At 50.6% G+C, this 11,757-nt stretch overlaps 2 protein-coding genes across 2 annotated transcripts; both read left to right on the top strand.

Moving 5' to 3' along the window:
- The first annotated feature begins 2,261 nt into the window (after positions 1-2,261).
- On the top strand, positions 2,262-2,903 carry LOC104291244 (keratin, ultra high-sulfur matrix protein-like). Its single transcript, XM_009890454.1, has one exon. It carries the CDS (start codon positions 2,262-2,264, stop codon positions 2,901-2,903), a length of 642 nt encoding a protein of 213 aa, XP_009888756.1.
- Positions 2,904-7,311: 4,408 nt separating this feature from the next.
- Positions 7,312-7,575, top strand: LOC104291245 (keratin-associated protein 17-1-like). The gene has a single exon (XM_009890455.1). It carries the CDS (start codon positions 7,312-7,314, stop codon positions 7,573-7,575), a length of 264 nt encoding a protein of 87 aa, XP_009888757.1.
- Positions 7,576-11,757: the final 4,182 nt, after the last annotated feature.

Consider the following 11,757-nt stretch of genomic DNA (forward strand, 5'->3'; position numbering starts at 1 on the left):
CGCTCTTCCCCCGCAGTCCCCACTGCCCAGCTATCACAGGAACTCTTGATAAAAGTTCTGTTTCTCTCTCATTTTGCCAGAAAAGCCTTCCACTAGGTGCATTAAAACATACATTTTTGTTTCTTTGTATTGACTAAGCATAGCCCCGGCATGCCCTCACAGCCGCGAGCAACCACCAAGGAAAACCAGAGAGGAAAAAAGAAATTCATTCTTGTTTTCTTAATGCAGAATACCACAACAATTTATTTTTCTCATGTCTAATTTTAACCAAACAAAAAAACACTTACACACAAACTTCAACTTCAGAAATCCCTTATTTTATTAGTTCCGGTTCAAGAAGGACAGGGAACTGCTGGAGAAGGCCTAGCAAAGGGCTATAAAGATGATTAGGGGAATGGAGCATCTTTCTTATGAAGGAAGGCTGAGGGACTTGGGGCTTTTTAGTCTGGAGAAAAGAAGACCGAGGGGGGATCTTATCAATACTTGTAAATACCCAAAGGGAGGGTGCCGGGGGATGGGAACAGTCTGTTTCCAGCGGGGCCCAGGGACAGGACAAGAGGGAACGGGCACAAAGGTGACCATCGGCAGTTCCATCTCAACCTGAGGAGGGCCTTCTCTGCTGTGAGTGTGGCAGAGCAGTGGCACAGGCTGCCCAGAGAGGTGGGAGAGTCTCCCCCTCTGGAGCCATCCCAAACCCGCCTGGACGCTGTCCTGTGCCACTGCTGGAGGTGCCTCTGCTCTGGCGGGGGGTGGGATGGGGGACCTCCAGAGGGCCCTTCCAATTCTGACCATTCTGTGATTCTCTTCCCAGCCTCTTCTCATTGAAACCAGTTCCCAGGCACCATCCTGGCGCGGTGCCTGAAGGGCTGACTCAGAGCCCACAGGTCAAGGGCCAGCTTAGCCCTCACATTGGCTATTCCAGGTCAGCTTTGGTCCATCTTTTCTTCCCAGCTGCTTTTCACCAGCCTCCCCAGCCCTCCCATTCCAGTTAGTCCATCCCATCCGCCAGAGCGTTTCTCCACCCTGCCCAGATCCCATCCTCCAGCAGTTCCAGCTGCTCACCCCAACTTGGTGCCACCTGTAGATTTGCCAGTTCCACCCCCTTATCAGGAGTATTAACGAGGATATTAAACAGCAGCAGTATCAGGAGTTTTGCACCCATCATGTAGTTTACCCATCTGGTCCATACCTCCACCAGTTTAACTACAAGGCTGCCATGGGAAACTGTGCCAAAAGCCTCACACAACCTGATGGAGCATCGTCCATCACATTCCACCATCCACAGAGCCGGCCTCTTCATCACCGAAACCCATCAGCGCGATTTGCTTTTGGTGACTCTGAGCTGGCTCTTCCCAATCACCTGTTTGTGCTTCAGGCACCTGGAAATGCTCCTCATGGGTACCAGAAGGGGAAGGCCAGGACGGTAGCACCATGCACATCACGGCTCCTGACTCACAGGTCACCCGTCAGTCTCCACTCAGTGTCTCAGTCCTCTGGAGATGGTGAATAAGTACATTATTACCCTCCTCATATAGCCGATGTGTGGCTTAAATGATGTGAGTCCTTTATGTGCACCACTCGGTAACTACATTATAATTAAGAGATGCTTATCAGGAATCATGAGTCAAGCAGAACATGCCAAGCGCTGGGAACAGCATCTAAATGGAGGAGATGTTTTGCCAATAAATAATTTAGTTCTCGTTCCTGCAGCGTGTTTCATGTACAAGGGGAAGACTTGGAACCATATAAAAGGCCTCCGTCCCTTTGCTTCTCACAATCTGCTCTCCTGGTCAGCATCTGCCTTCCCCCGCGAATTGGGTAAGACACATCCTGGAGCAGCCAGGTTCATTTTTGGATGGGTGTCTGGATTCAGGAGGTCACGGTCCCGGCACGCTTGCACTGTCCTTCAGACCATGCTCTACACACAAGGGCAGCGGGCTAAGCCAAGAAAGAAGCTATTGGGGTACCTGGGTATGGGATTTATAGCAATGCCACTATGTGCTGCAGTGCCTCATGGCTGTTCCTCTTCTTGGAGGGGAAAAAAAATCAAGGGTAAGGTCAGAAAGAGGGCTTGGACATAGGATGACTAGTATTGGGCAACTGTAAGATTTTTCTTTAGATCCAGGTTTTCAGGATAAGCAAGGCTGACTTATGAATGTCTCACTAAAGCTGGTTTATGTGAAATTAAGTGAAAACAGAGGAGGTGGAAATGCAAGCCTATCTGGCCGTGTGTTTTTCAGGTTTCTCCCAAGAAATCAAACATGATATACTCTTCTGGAAGAGAATCATACTTCAACTTGAACTCAACCTGGTATGATCCCTCGGGGTCCTGGCTGGACACCCGGCGCACACCCTTCCGCTACGGCTACAACACCTGCTCCTCGGGGTGCGAGGGCGAAGGCGTCGAAGGCATGAGAGGGCACAACTACCGGCATTACGGCTATCAGCAGCCAGTCTGCTCCGAGAGATGCCATGGCTACACTGCGGCTAATTCGTGCCACGGAGGCGGGGGCTCGAGCTGCGTCAGGAGGCCCACGTACAGCTACGGGTCATCAGGGGGATGCCACAGCTATGGCAGGTCGGTCTGCTCCGAGAGGTGCCAAGGGTCCTCTGGTTCGTGCCACGGAGGTGGTTCAAGCTGCGTCAGAAGACCCACATACAGCTATGGGTCATCAGGGGGATGCCACAGCTACGGGAGGTCGGTCTGCTCCGAGACATGCCACGGATCGGGGTACCAGGGGGGGAAGCCGTGCTACGGCAAGCCAACGCAGCGCGTCCCGCAGTGCTGCCCCGTGCAGAGCTGTCCACCTCCGGTGCAGCAAGGCTGCGTGCCCGCGGCAAAGTGCATCCCCAGCCAGCAACAAAAGCAGGTCTGCAAAGTGCCAGCCCGGAAGATAAAGTAGAGGACTTGAGGAGTGGGGATGGATGGGGGAAACTTCTCACTCTCGCAGCTTTGCCCCGATGGGTGGCATGTCCCACGTCGCTCACGGGTCTCCACTCTTCCTTCTCATTTTGCTTGTAACGTGCTTTGAAGGTGTAACCCACTGACTCTGTGAAATATTAAGTGCTATTCATCTCCTTATTTCACAGCAGACGTGGAGGCAATAAAAAATTATGGTTCATAACCCCCCTTGCATCAGTGTTTTCCACTTCATCCCTTTGAGTTGCTTCTGTTTCTTCTTGTGGCCAAAGCTGGTGTTTGCAGCATCCCCGGTCACCCTCACATCAAGGTTCCTGGTTGACTCAACCTGATGACTTTTTATTCCTACTCCAGACAACTTCCTTGTTGAGAAGGAACTAACAGTTTTCATCACGGACTCTTTATGCAACCCAGCAACTCAATACTAATATACTAATGCAAAAAGCCCACACACTTCATCAAAGAGGTAAAAATGAGAGGGCACATCACTTCATTCCTTGATGAGGCAATGGGTGCAGTTTGACTTGTATCAGAAACCTCCAAAATTAGTCCTGGGAAAAAAAGTCAGGAAAAGGATTCAGGAATAGGAATGGACAGCTAGTGTAGAGCAAGAGGGGATGCTGAAGCTTGTGGAAGAGAAATGCCCTGGCCCATGGTCCATTAGACCTTCAGAGACCCCAAATGTGACAGATCTTGTCTCACCCCAAGGGAGGCAGCTCCTGCAGGACCTGGATGTCTTCAGCAGCTCAGTGACACTCAGTGCCACTCTGATCACTGAGAGAGATGTTGGGAAAGACCAGGGAGGGGTGAAACCTCTCAGAGCTGAAGACTCTGATCCAAGGAGAAACGGGGATCATCTGGCCAGGAATACACATCAAATAGAAATTAGAAATGAATTTGTAGACATCAGGGGGGCATTTGGTTGGACCTTCTCACTCTAACAGGGTGAAAGGCCCCAAACTCCTTCCAAGATGTGGCCCGGTAGGGTCAGAAGGGGAATCACCTGGGAGGATTGCTGCAGCAAAGCAGGGATCTGGAGTCAGTGACTCACAGCATCATGTCCCAGGTGGCTCCTCGCACCTCACCCAGCCCAGCCGAGAGCCTCCATCGTCTCCATCTCCCGGTGTCCTGCCTGGCCCAGCCTGCAGGATGTGACACATCGCAGCGTCAGCCACTTCACAACATTAATGGTCGAGATTTCTCCAGCTGAACGATCTGGATAAGGAAAAGAAATAAAAACAGGCACAGGGTGTCCCTTCCTGGAATGGAGGTTTTATTGGTGGACACATAGGGGCTGGCGGCACGCTCTGCCCCGACACTGTAGCAAGCCTTCCTCACCAACCTCTTCCTTATGCATGGGCAGAGGCTGATGCCAACATGCGTTGTAGAGCACACAGTCCCCATCCCAAGCACTGTCCCAAGGGTTGGCCCAGCCCTGGGGCAGCCCAAACACCCACCCCATGGGCCATGCGGTGGACTGCAATGGCAACACCCCTTGTGCGAACCTCAGGGACCTCCCTGGAAAGAAAACTGCAAGCAAAACTACCGCAGCAAAGGATGGGGCGGTGACAAAGGTGTCCAAATCCACTTTCAATTCCCTTCTGGAGCTTGCTGTGGTGTGGAAGAGAGAGCTGGAGGAGACCTCAGGAGGGCAGCTCCGGCTTCCCACACCCCAGGGCAGGTGTTGTTCTGCTTAAGCTATTTTGACATAGATTTGTCCAACCTCTAATGAGAGGGATTTCATACAAGCAATCCTTGTCCGCAACAAATGAGAGATCATCTTTGTGTTTAAATCACCTCTCAGGGATTTGGAGGTTTGAACTTGTACCTGGGATGTCCCCCAGATCCTTCTAAGATCTTGTTTTTTTTCTGTTCTTCATGTATCTCCTTCATAAATAGAAAACTAATAACTGAAATATGGAATAATCATGACCACGTATAAGCCACCCAGAAACCATGATCCAAACTGGGGAACAAACCCACTCCTGAAACTTGTATTAGGACAATTCCTTCTATAAAACCAACAAATTACCCAAAGAAAAAAAAAAATGCCATCCACTCAGAATAGGATCAAGGGACACAGGGAAGCCTCTCCCAAAAACTAGGAGCTTTGCAGGAGATACGTGGGGCCCAGAGACCAGCTGTAGGGTCAGTATGGTCCTGTCTTGAACACGGATCCGGTGCGCATGAGCATCCCCTCCACCAGGCCGTGCTCAGGTGGATGTTTCTGTCGCCGAGAGAAATGATAAATGTGTTTGGCACCATCCACGTGATCTGGGGTGTAATTAGTGAATCGTGAATAATAGTTTCACAAGAATTTTTGTTCTTCTGACGTTTGTGAAATATCCTCAGACACAGTCTGATTTCCTCATGTATCAGTCTGTTCAAGTGATTCAGCTCCATTGGTTAGCAATGAATCTCCTCGACTCTCTATTTTATTTTAATTCGATCTGTGCTATTATTAATATCACAGTGGCCTCTAGAGTCCTGGATGAGATCAGGCCTGGTGTGCTCTGTGGACAGAAAGACACTTTTGTCCCCAAAGCAGAGCATTAAATCAACAGAGACGTAGATCCAGATGCCCTCCTCAATGTATACGTGAGGATGGAGGCACAGAGAGAGCTCAAAGAGTCACAACAATTTCCTCCCTGCATTTCCAATCAATGTGTAATAAAGGTAACCAACAGCAGATACTTGGAACAAGTATCATGGGAGCAGGACACTGTTGGAGACCTTTTGTCCTTCCAAGCCTGCTGCCCGGATGCTCACTGTCTCCTATTGGGTTTTAAATTCCTTCTGTTTGGGATAAAAGTCTCTCTCTGAGCAAAGAAAAGATTGACTTGAAATATTGCAACACTCCTTTCAGCCTTATTTTTTGCTGTTTTACTCAGAAATAGGTTTCTCTTTGATGCTACTGCCTGGCCACATCCCACCGCCTGCGTTTGCCCACTCTCGTCCTTCCAACCAGACACGTCCAGCAGGAGTTTGCTTCAAACACTCGCATCGCCATCTCCCACCTCTAAACCCCAACCCCAACCATCAGTGACAGCTTTAGAGCCCCGAGGCAACTGGACTCCTTTTGCAACCCACCAGGGCTGAGCCCTATCGCCCCGGCGGGGGCGGGTGGCCAGTGCTGACCCCCGGGGCTCGGAGGAGGATGCTCACACTCCTTGTTTTCAGGGCACCACACACACAGACCAGCCCCGGGCTCTTCACTCACGTTCTGCCACCCCATCATGTGCTCATACCTGCATCCTTAATTCCCTTTGTCTCCTTCGCCCACTCACAACCTAGATTTTTTTCCCAAGCTGCCCAAACGCACCGATTTTTTCCTACACACCGCCATCGCCTTATTTCTTCTCTTTCAAGCCCCTTTTATTTTCTGGATCCCTTTGCAAGCCAGTCCACCCCACTATCCCACCTTCCCATCCACTAACATTTTCGCATTGCCAACTTGGGCTGCTTTGCTTTAGGTACGAGAAACAGGTAAATTCTTTAGGCAGTGGCAGCAGGACCATCCAGAATCCTCCCCATCCCTGTGTGTGAACCACACCAGGCGTGGTGGGCAATTAACATTTTTATGGAGTAACGAGAGGAACGGCGATCCCAAAGGCGGGATATCGATCTGCTCGTAATACCATGAGTCAAAACAGCAGTGTAAAAACTCTCCAATTAGCAAAGTGCTCGGGGTGGTGAACAATCAAGTCCCTCCAGTGGGACCTCATCTTGTTTCCGGAGGAAAAGTACTGGGTGCCCTATAAAAGATCTCGCACCCCATTTCTCCTCATTGTCTCAGCTTCACGTCTCCTCTCAAATTACCGCTGAACAGGGTAAGTCGAGCTTGATTAAAATTTTGGACTTTTAATGATCACCAGCTTTGTCCTGATCCTGAGGTCTTGACCACTTCTCTTACACGTCTCACCTCTATGACTGTCTCTGGTCACAGTTTCTCAGTCCTTCCACCTAGGTTGTCTTCTCCATCCATGTCCATACATAAATGATAGAAAGCAATGAGGAAAACTTAAAACTTACTGGTTCAGATGGCTGAGGACAGGAAGGACTCTTCAGATCTAGCTCCGGACTCAGTCTGGCCACCACTTCTCACTAATCACTAAGTGCTTTAACTTTTATCTTATATATTTGTTAAACATGGAAGAGAAAGACTTGCTCAAAGCACAGCGTCTTCCATACAGGTCAAGGACCACTATGGGCAGCCGTGCATTGCTGATTTTTCTCTCTTCTTCAAGAATATGGCTTACAACAAGAATTTATTCTTGATGTATAATCCCATCTAACTAGACACCTGTTACCGCTGACTGGCAGACATCACGGTGTCTCTCTTGCCTTTGCACCCACTCAAAGATGATAGTCTTTCCAGTAGGTCTGCAAAGATGTGCTCCCGCCAGGACAAGGACCAGTGCCACCGGCAAGAGCGATCCTCATGCCACGGCGGTGAAGGGTGCCACGGGAGCAGCGGTGGATCTGGATGCCACAGGAGCAGTGGCGGATCCGGATGCCACAGGAGCAGTGGTGGATCCGGATGCCACGGGAGCAGCAGTGGATCTGGATGCCATGGGAGCAGCAGGGGATCCTGCCACGGAAAGCCACAAGATTGCCAGCAGCAAATCTACCAAGTATCCTCAAAGATGAAGTGATCAGGGCATTGTCTGCATGTTATACACACGCGTGTCCTTGATGGTGTGCTGAGTTCAGAAAGCTTTGCATGTCTCCTAGCAATGTGCAAAGAAAATGTCTCCTCTCCCTTCCCTGGCGAGTCCTGTCCTTCCGATGACCTTATCTGTGGGTGCTAAAATAAACTGCGCACATTCACACTGGTGTGGTTTTCTCTGTATCAGTCTGTGACTATATATGAGCCATTACAATTCAGAGTTCATGAGCTTCATGTGCGTGATTTTTCTTTCACCGGGTATTTCACACCACAATACAAGACACTCTGTGCTTTTTTAATAGCCCTGAAGTTACCCTGCCCAGACACGGTGGTAGGGGCAGGCACTGCCGCACTCTCCCCTATGGACTTCAATGGAAAAGAGAGAGAATAAAGATTTTTCAACGCTGACATTTTAGCAGGCCGTCTCAGGCCTCTGCAGTGCAGGCAGCTCTCCTCCATCCCACCTTCCCCCAGAGCCGGAGACCCAAATCCACCACCAAAACCCCATGGGCTGCATTGTACAAGCCCTCGGGACCGGCTATGGGCACAACTGTGGGGCAGAAAAAGTCCTCTAGGCAAAGGCACCCGTGATGGGGCAGAAATCCCTTTCTTTTTTGCCATCTGACCCCAAACGCCATCCTTGGGGCAGGTATCTCCACACACTTGCGACAAACCCCCCCAGCACGCCTTTCTAAAAACCCTCTGCCCGACACTCCAAGAGCCCTGGGTCGAGCCAGGGGCGTCGCAAGGTGCCGGCGTTACACAATGGACTGATAAATTTCTTCTCAGCTTGTAATTAAAGCGACTTGTGTAACGTATTGGTTTGGTATTGCCATTCACAAAATGGATGTTGCCCTGATAAGATTATTCGCGAGTGTGTCACGACGACCAGAAATATCTGGCATTGCTGAAAAGGGTGCAGGCGGCAGCTGACTCCCTGTGCGGGCTGACGGCTTTCGGTGTAGGAAGCAGCTTTCGGTGTAGGAATTGGTTGAAAATGCCGGTTGAGGGTTGCGTGACTCCGGCGTTTGCCTTAAGCCCCCATCGCAAACCCCATTTTTGATGCGTGTTAAGTTGGACAGCCACAAAACCTAGAGGTCCCCAGGACTGCTGGCTGAGTTCTGCTGATCTTTAATGAACTTGGAACAATTAAAGCATGAGGAACTGAATACAGTGTGATGTTGAGAGCCAAAAATTGCTTTGAGTCTTTTTTCATGGAGAGTATTTCCCACATTTCTTCTGATGCCAGAACAAAACGCAATTAAACAGAAGTGATCCAACCTGGGTACAGTTTGCCCTGACACTGTTCTCGTTCATAATAGCAATTAAGCAATACAAAAGAAGCATTTAGGTTGCGTAGCTGATTCATTAACCCTGCCCTGTCCACCCGCCTTTCCAAAAATCCTCTGTGTTTCAGTAACAGCAAATGTGTCAGATGTTTTTTGGGTTGCGGGAACCACTCAGGACTTGCAGTGCCTTAACGAGGTTTTGGGCACCTGCGTTCAAAGCAGGAGCTCACAAGAGGATAGAGAGGCACCACAGTGCCCGGCAGCTTGGGCAGTTTTCCAGCTGCTTCCCGAAGGATGCCGGGTCTCTCAAACAGCGTTAGCCAAGATGGGATGGGGTTAATTAAGCCGAGCATCTGGAAATAGCATGAAAACTCAATCAGCGTGGAGAAAGATAAAAGGCAGGAGAGGTGGGCCAAAAATACCAAATGCTCAAGCATCTCTGCAAGCAACCAAACTGCGTTTTCCAAGCACTTTTCATAGAATCACAGAATGGTTTGGGTTGGAAGGGACCTTAAAGCTCATCTCTTTTCAGTCCCCTGCCCAGGGCAGGGACACCTCCCACCAGCCCAGGTTGCTCCAAGCCCCATCCAACCTGGCCTTGAACACCTCCAGGGATGGGGAAGTGTTTTGTCAGTGTTTTGCACTGAGAAAATCATGGTAGTTCCCTATTTCAGCTGGAAATGCTGATTTTAGTCTTTTATTTACTGCCTGTTTAATAACTGAAATGCCTTCCACAGTAATGGCAAAAAAAGGGCAAAAACAAGATCTGTGGTCCAAAGCACTCCCCAGCCGATGCCGCAGAGGTACAGGAAAGGTACAGGGATTATCTCAAATTATTGCCTGCAATTAGCTCTCACTGCAAACGTAGTACCCTGACTGGCCTGAAGGCTCGCGTGGGTCTGTGCATCCGTCTGAATAACACTCAGATTTGTGGGCCAGTTATAAGGTAATTGGGGAGCAGGGAAAAGTCCCCCAAAAAGGATGTTCCTACAAGTTTGGAGAAAATCCCAAGAGTCTGCCAGCTCCCTGCAATGCGGCAGCCACCCCAGGCCACCGTGCGTCACCCAAGGCAGCACCCACGGGAGCCCTTCACCTCCGCGTGGCAGCACCGAAGCTGCTCACAGCCTGGAAAAAAAAACCCACGGGCACTGCTGCTGCCGGCATTACTCACGGACTGAAAGTTAACCACGTAATTATGTACCTCGCTCACCCTGGATCACCACCTAGGGCAGGTCTTCCCCCTTCCAAAAATAAGAATCCCAACTGCTTTTGGTCCTTCTGGCAACAGCAGGAAACTTTTGACCCACAAAAAAAGTTTAATAGGGGCTGTCTTTTCTCTCTCTTCACCACTCCACTGTATTTCAGCCGGTTGTAAGAGAAATGAGCCAACAGTGGTACCCATCAAATTGCTGCTAAGAGCAGAAGAGTAGTCTACCGTGCCAAAAGCGTTATTCATAGAATCATAGAATGGTTTGTGTTGGAAGGGACCTTGAAAATCATCCAGTCCCGTCCGCCCCACGACGGGCAGGGACACCTCCCCCCAGCCCAGGTTGCTCCAAGCCCCGTCCAACCTGGCCTTGAACCCCTCCAGGGATGGGGCAGCCACAGCTTCTCGGGGCAACCTGCCCCAGGGGCTCACCACCCTCACAGCCAACAATTTCTTCCTAATATCTAATCCAAAACCCCCTTCTTCCATTCTGAAGCCATTCCCCCTCGTCCCATCACTCCATGCCCTTGTAAAAAGTCCCTCCCCAGCTCTCCTGGAGCCCCTTTAGGAACTGGAAGGGGCTGTAAGGTTTCCCTGGAACCTTCTCTTCTCCAGGCTGAACACCCCCAACTCTCTCAGCCTGAGCGAGTTGGTATATACAGGCACATCTCTGGGTTTATGGGCATTTGCAGGACTAGAGGACCTCAAGATATCTGAAAAGGATGGTGTGATTGAAGTATAGGACATAAATCCCTCTGCTAAACTCAAAGCTCTCCCCGGCTGTGATCAACACCACAAGCAAACTGGTAAAGCTGTGGAAACAGGGGCCACCCACACTACTCCCCCATCCCAGCCGAGCGCAGGTAGAGCTGGCAATTAAATATTTCTGCGACACAGGAAAGACGACCGATAACGAGAGGCGAGACCCGGCGCGGATGAGGTGAGTCACGCCGGCAGCCTGAAGAGCGGAGAGGCGAAAAAAAAAAAAAAAAAAAACCCAAACCAAAAAGCCATCAACGAATTAAATGAAGAGACCTCTGCAACAGGGAGGTGCTTCGCTGCCAGACGGGGTGCGCAGAGAGGGTATAAAAGTGCTCCTGGCCCGGAAAGCCTCATTCTCTCCTTGCCCTTTGCTGCACGAGCATCTCAGGTAAGAGCGGCGACGCTGAGGGGCTTTGGGGCTCGGAACCCTCCAGATGGGTTGGGAGCAGGCTGAGCCCCACGTCTTGTGCTGGATTGGGGCTTATGAGCAGGGAGGTGGGATGAGGAGGGAGTGCCGGGGATGCCGAAGGAAAGCAGAGAGATTTGGACTTGGAGGGAGGCTCTGGGGTGTTGCTCTGCTCCCTCCGGCAGTGAGACAGCTCCGCGTTGGAAAGCCAACCGTGGTGAGACCTGCCCAGCTGCTCTGGATGCTCCCAGCGTCTATGGCTTTGGTGGGACAATCCCACGGGCAGTATAAGAAGCCGGTGCAAGGTTTAAAGATGATTGTGGGGTCTGGCTAAGACTAGATAAACGTACATCCATATTTCTCTTTCCTGGAAGAGCAGCAGCAGGAAAGGAAAGCCCCTGACAGCTCTTCTCTCCCCACAGGTCACCCCGAAACACCACCATGTGCTCACGCCAGGACAAGGATCAGTGCCACAGCCAGGAGCGTTACACCCGCCAGAGCAGC

Source organism: Charadrius vociferus, unplaced genomic scaffold, assembly GCF_000708025.1.
Source record: "Charadrius vociferus isolate BGI_N301 unplaced genomic scaffold, ASM70802v2 scaffold698, whole genome shotgun sequence".
Taxonomy (NCBI): Eukaryota; Metazoa; Chordata; class Aves; order Charadriiformes; family Charadriidae; genus Charadrius; species Charadrius vociferus.

Excerpts from the sequence above, each read along its gene's own strand:
- LOC104291244 (XM_009890454.1), top strand. The coding sequence starts at position 2,262 with ATGATATACTCTTCTGGAAGAGAATCATACTTCAACTTGAACTCAACC.
- LOC104291245 (XM_009890455.1), top strand. The coding sequence starts at position 7,312 with ATGTGCTCCCGCCAGGACAAGGACCAGTGCCACCGGCAAGAGCGATCC.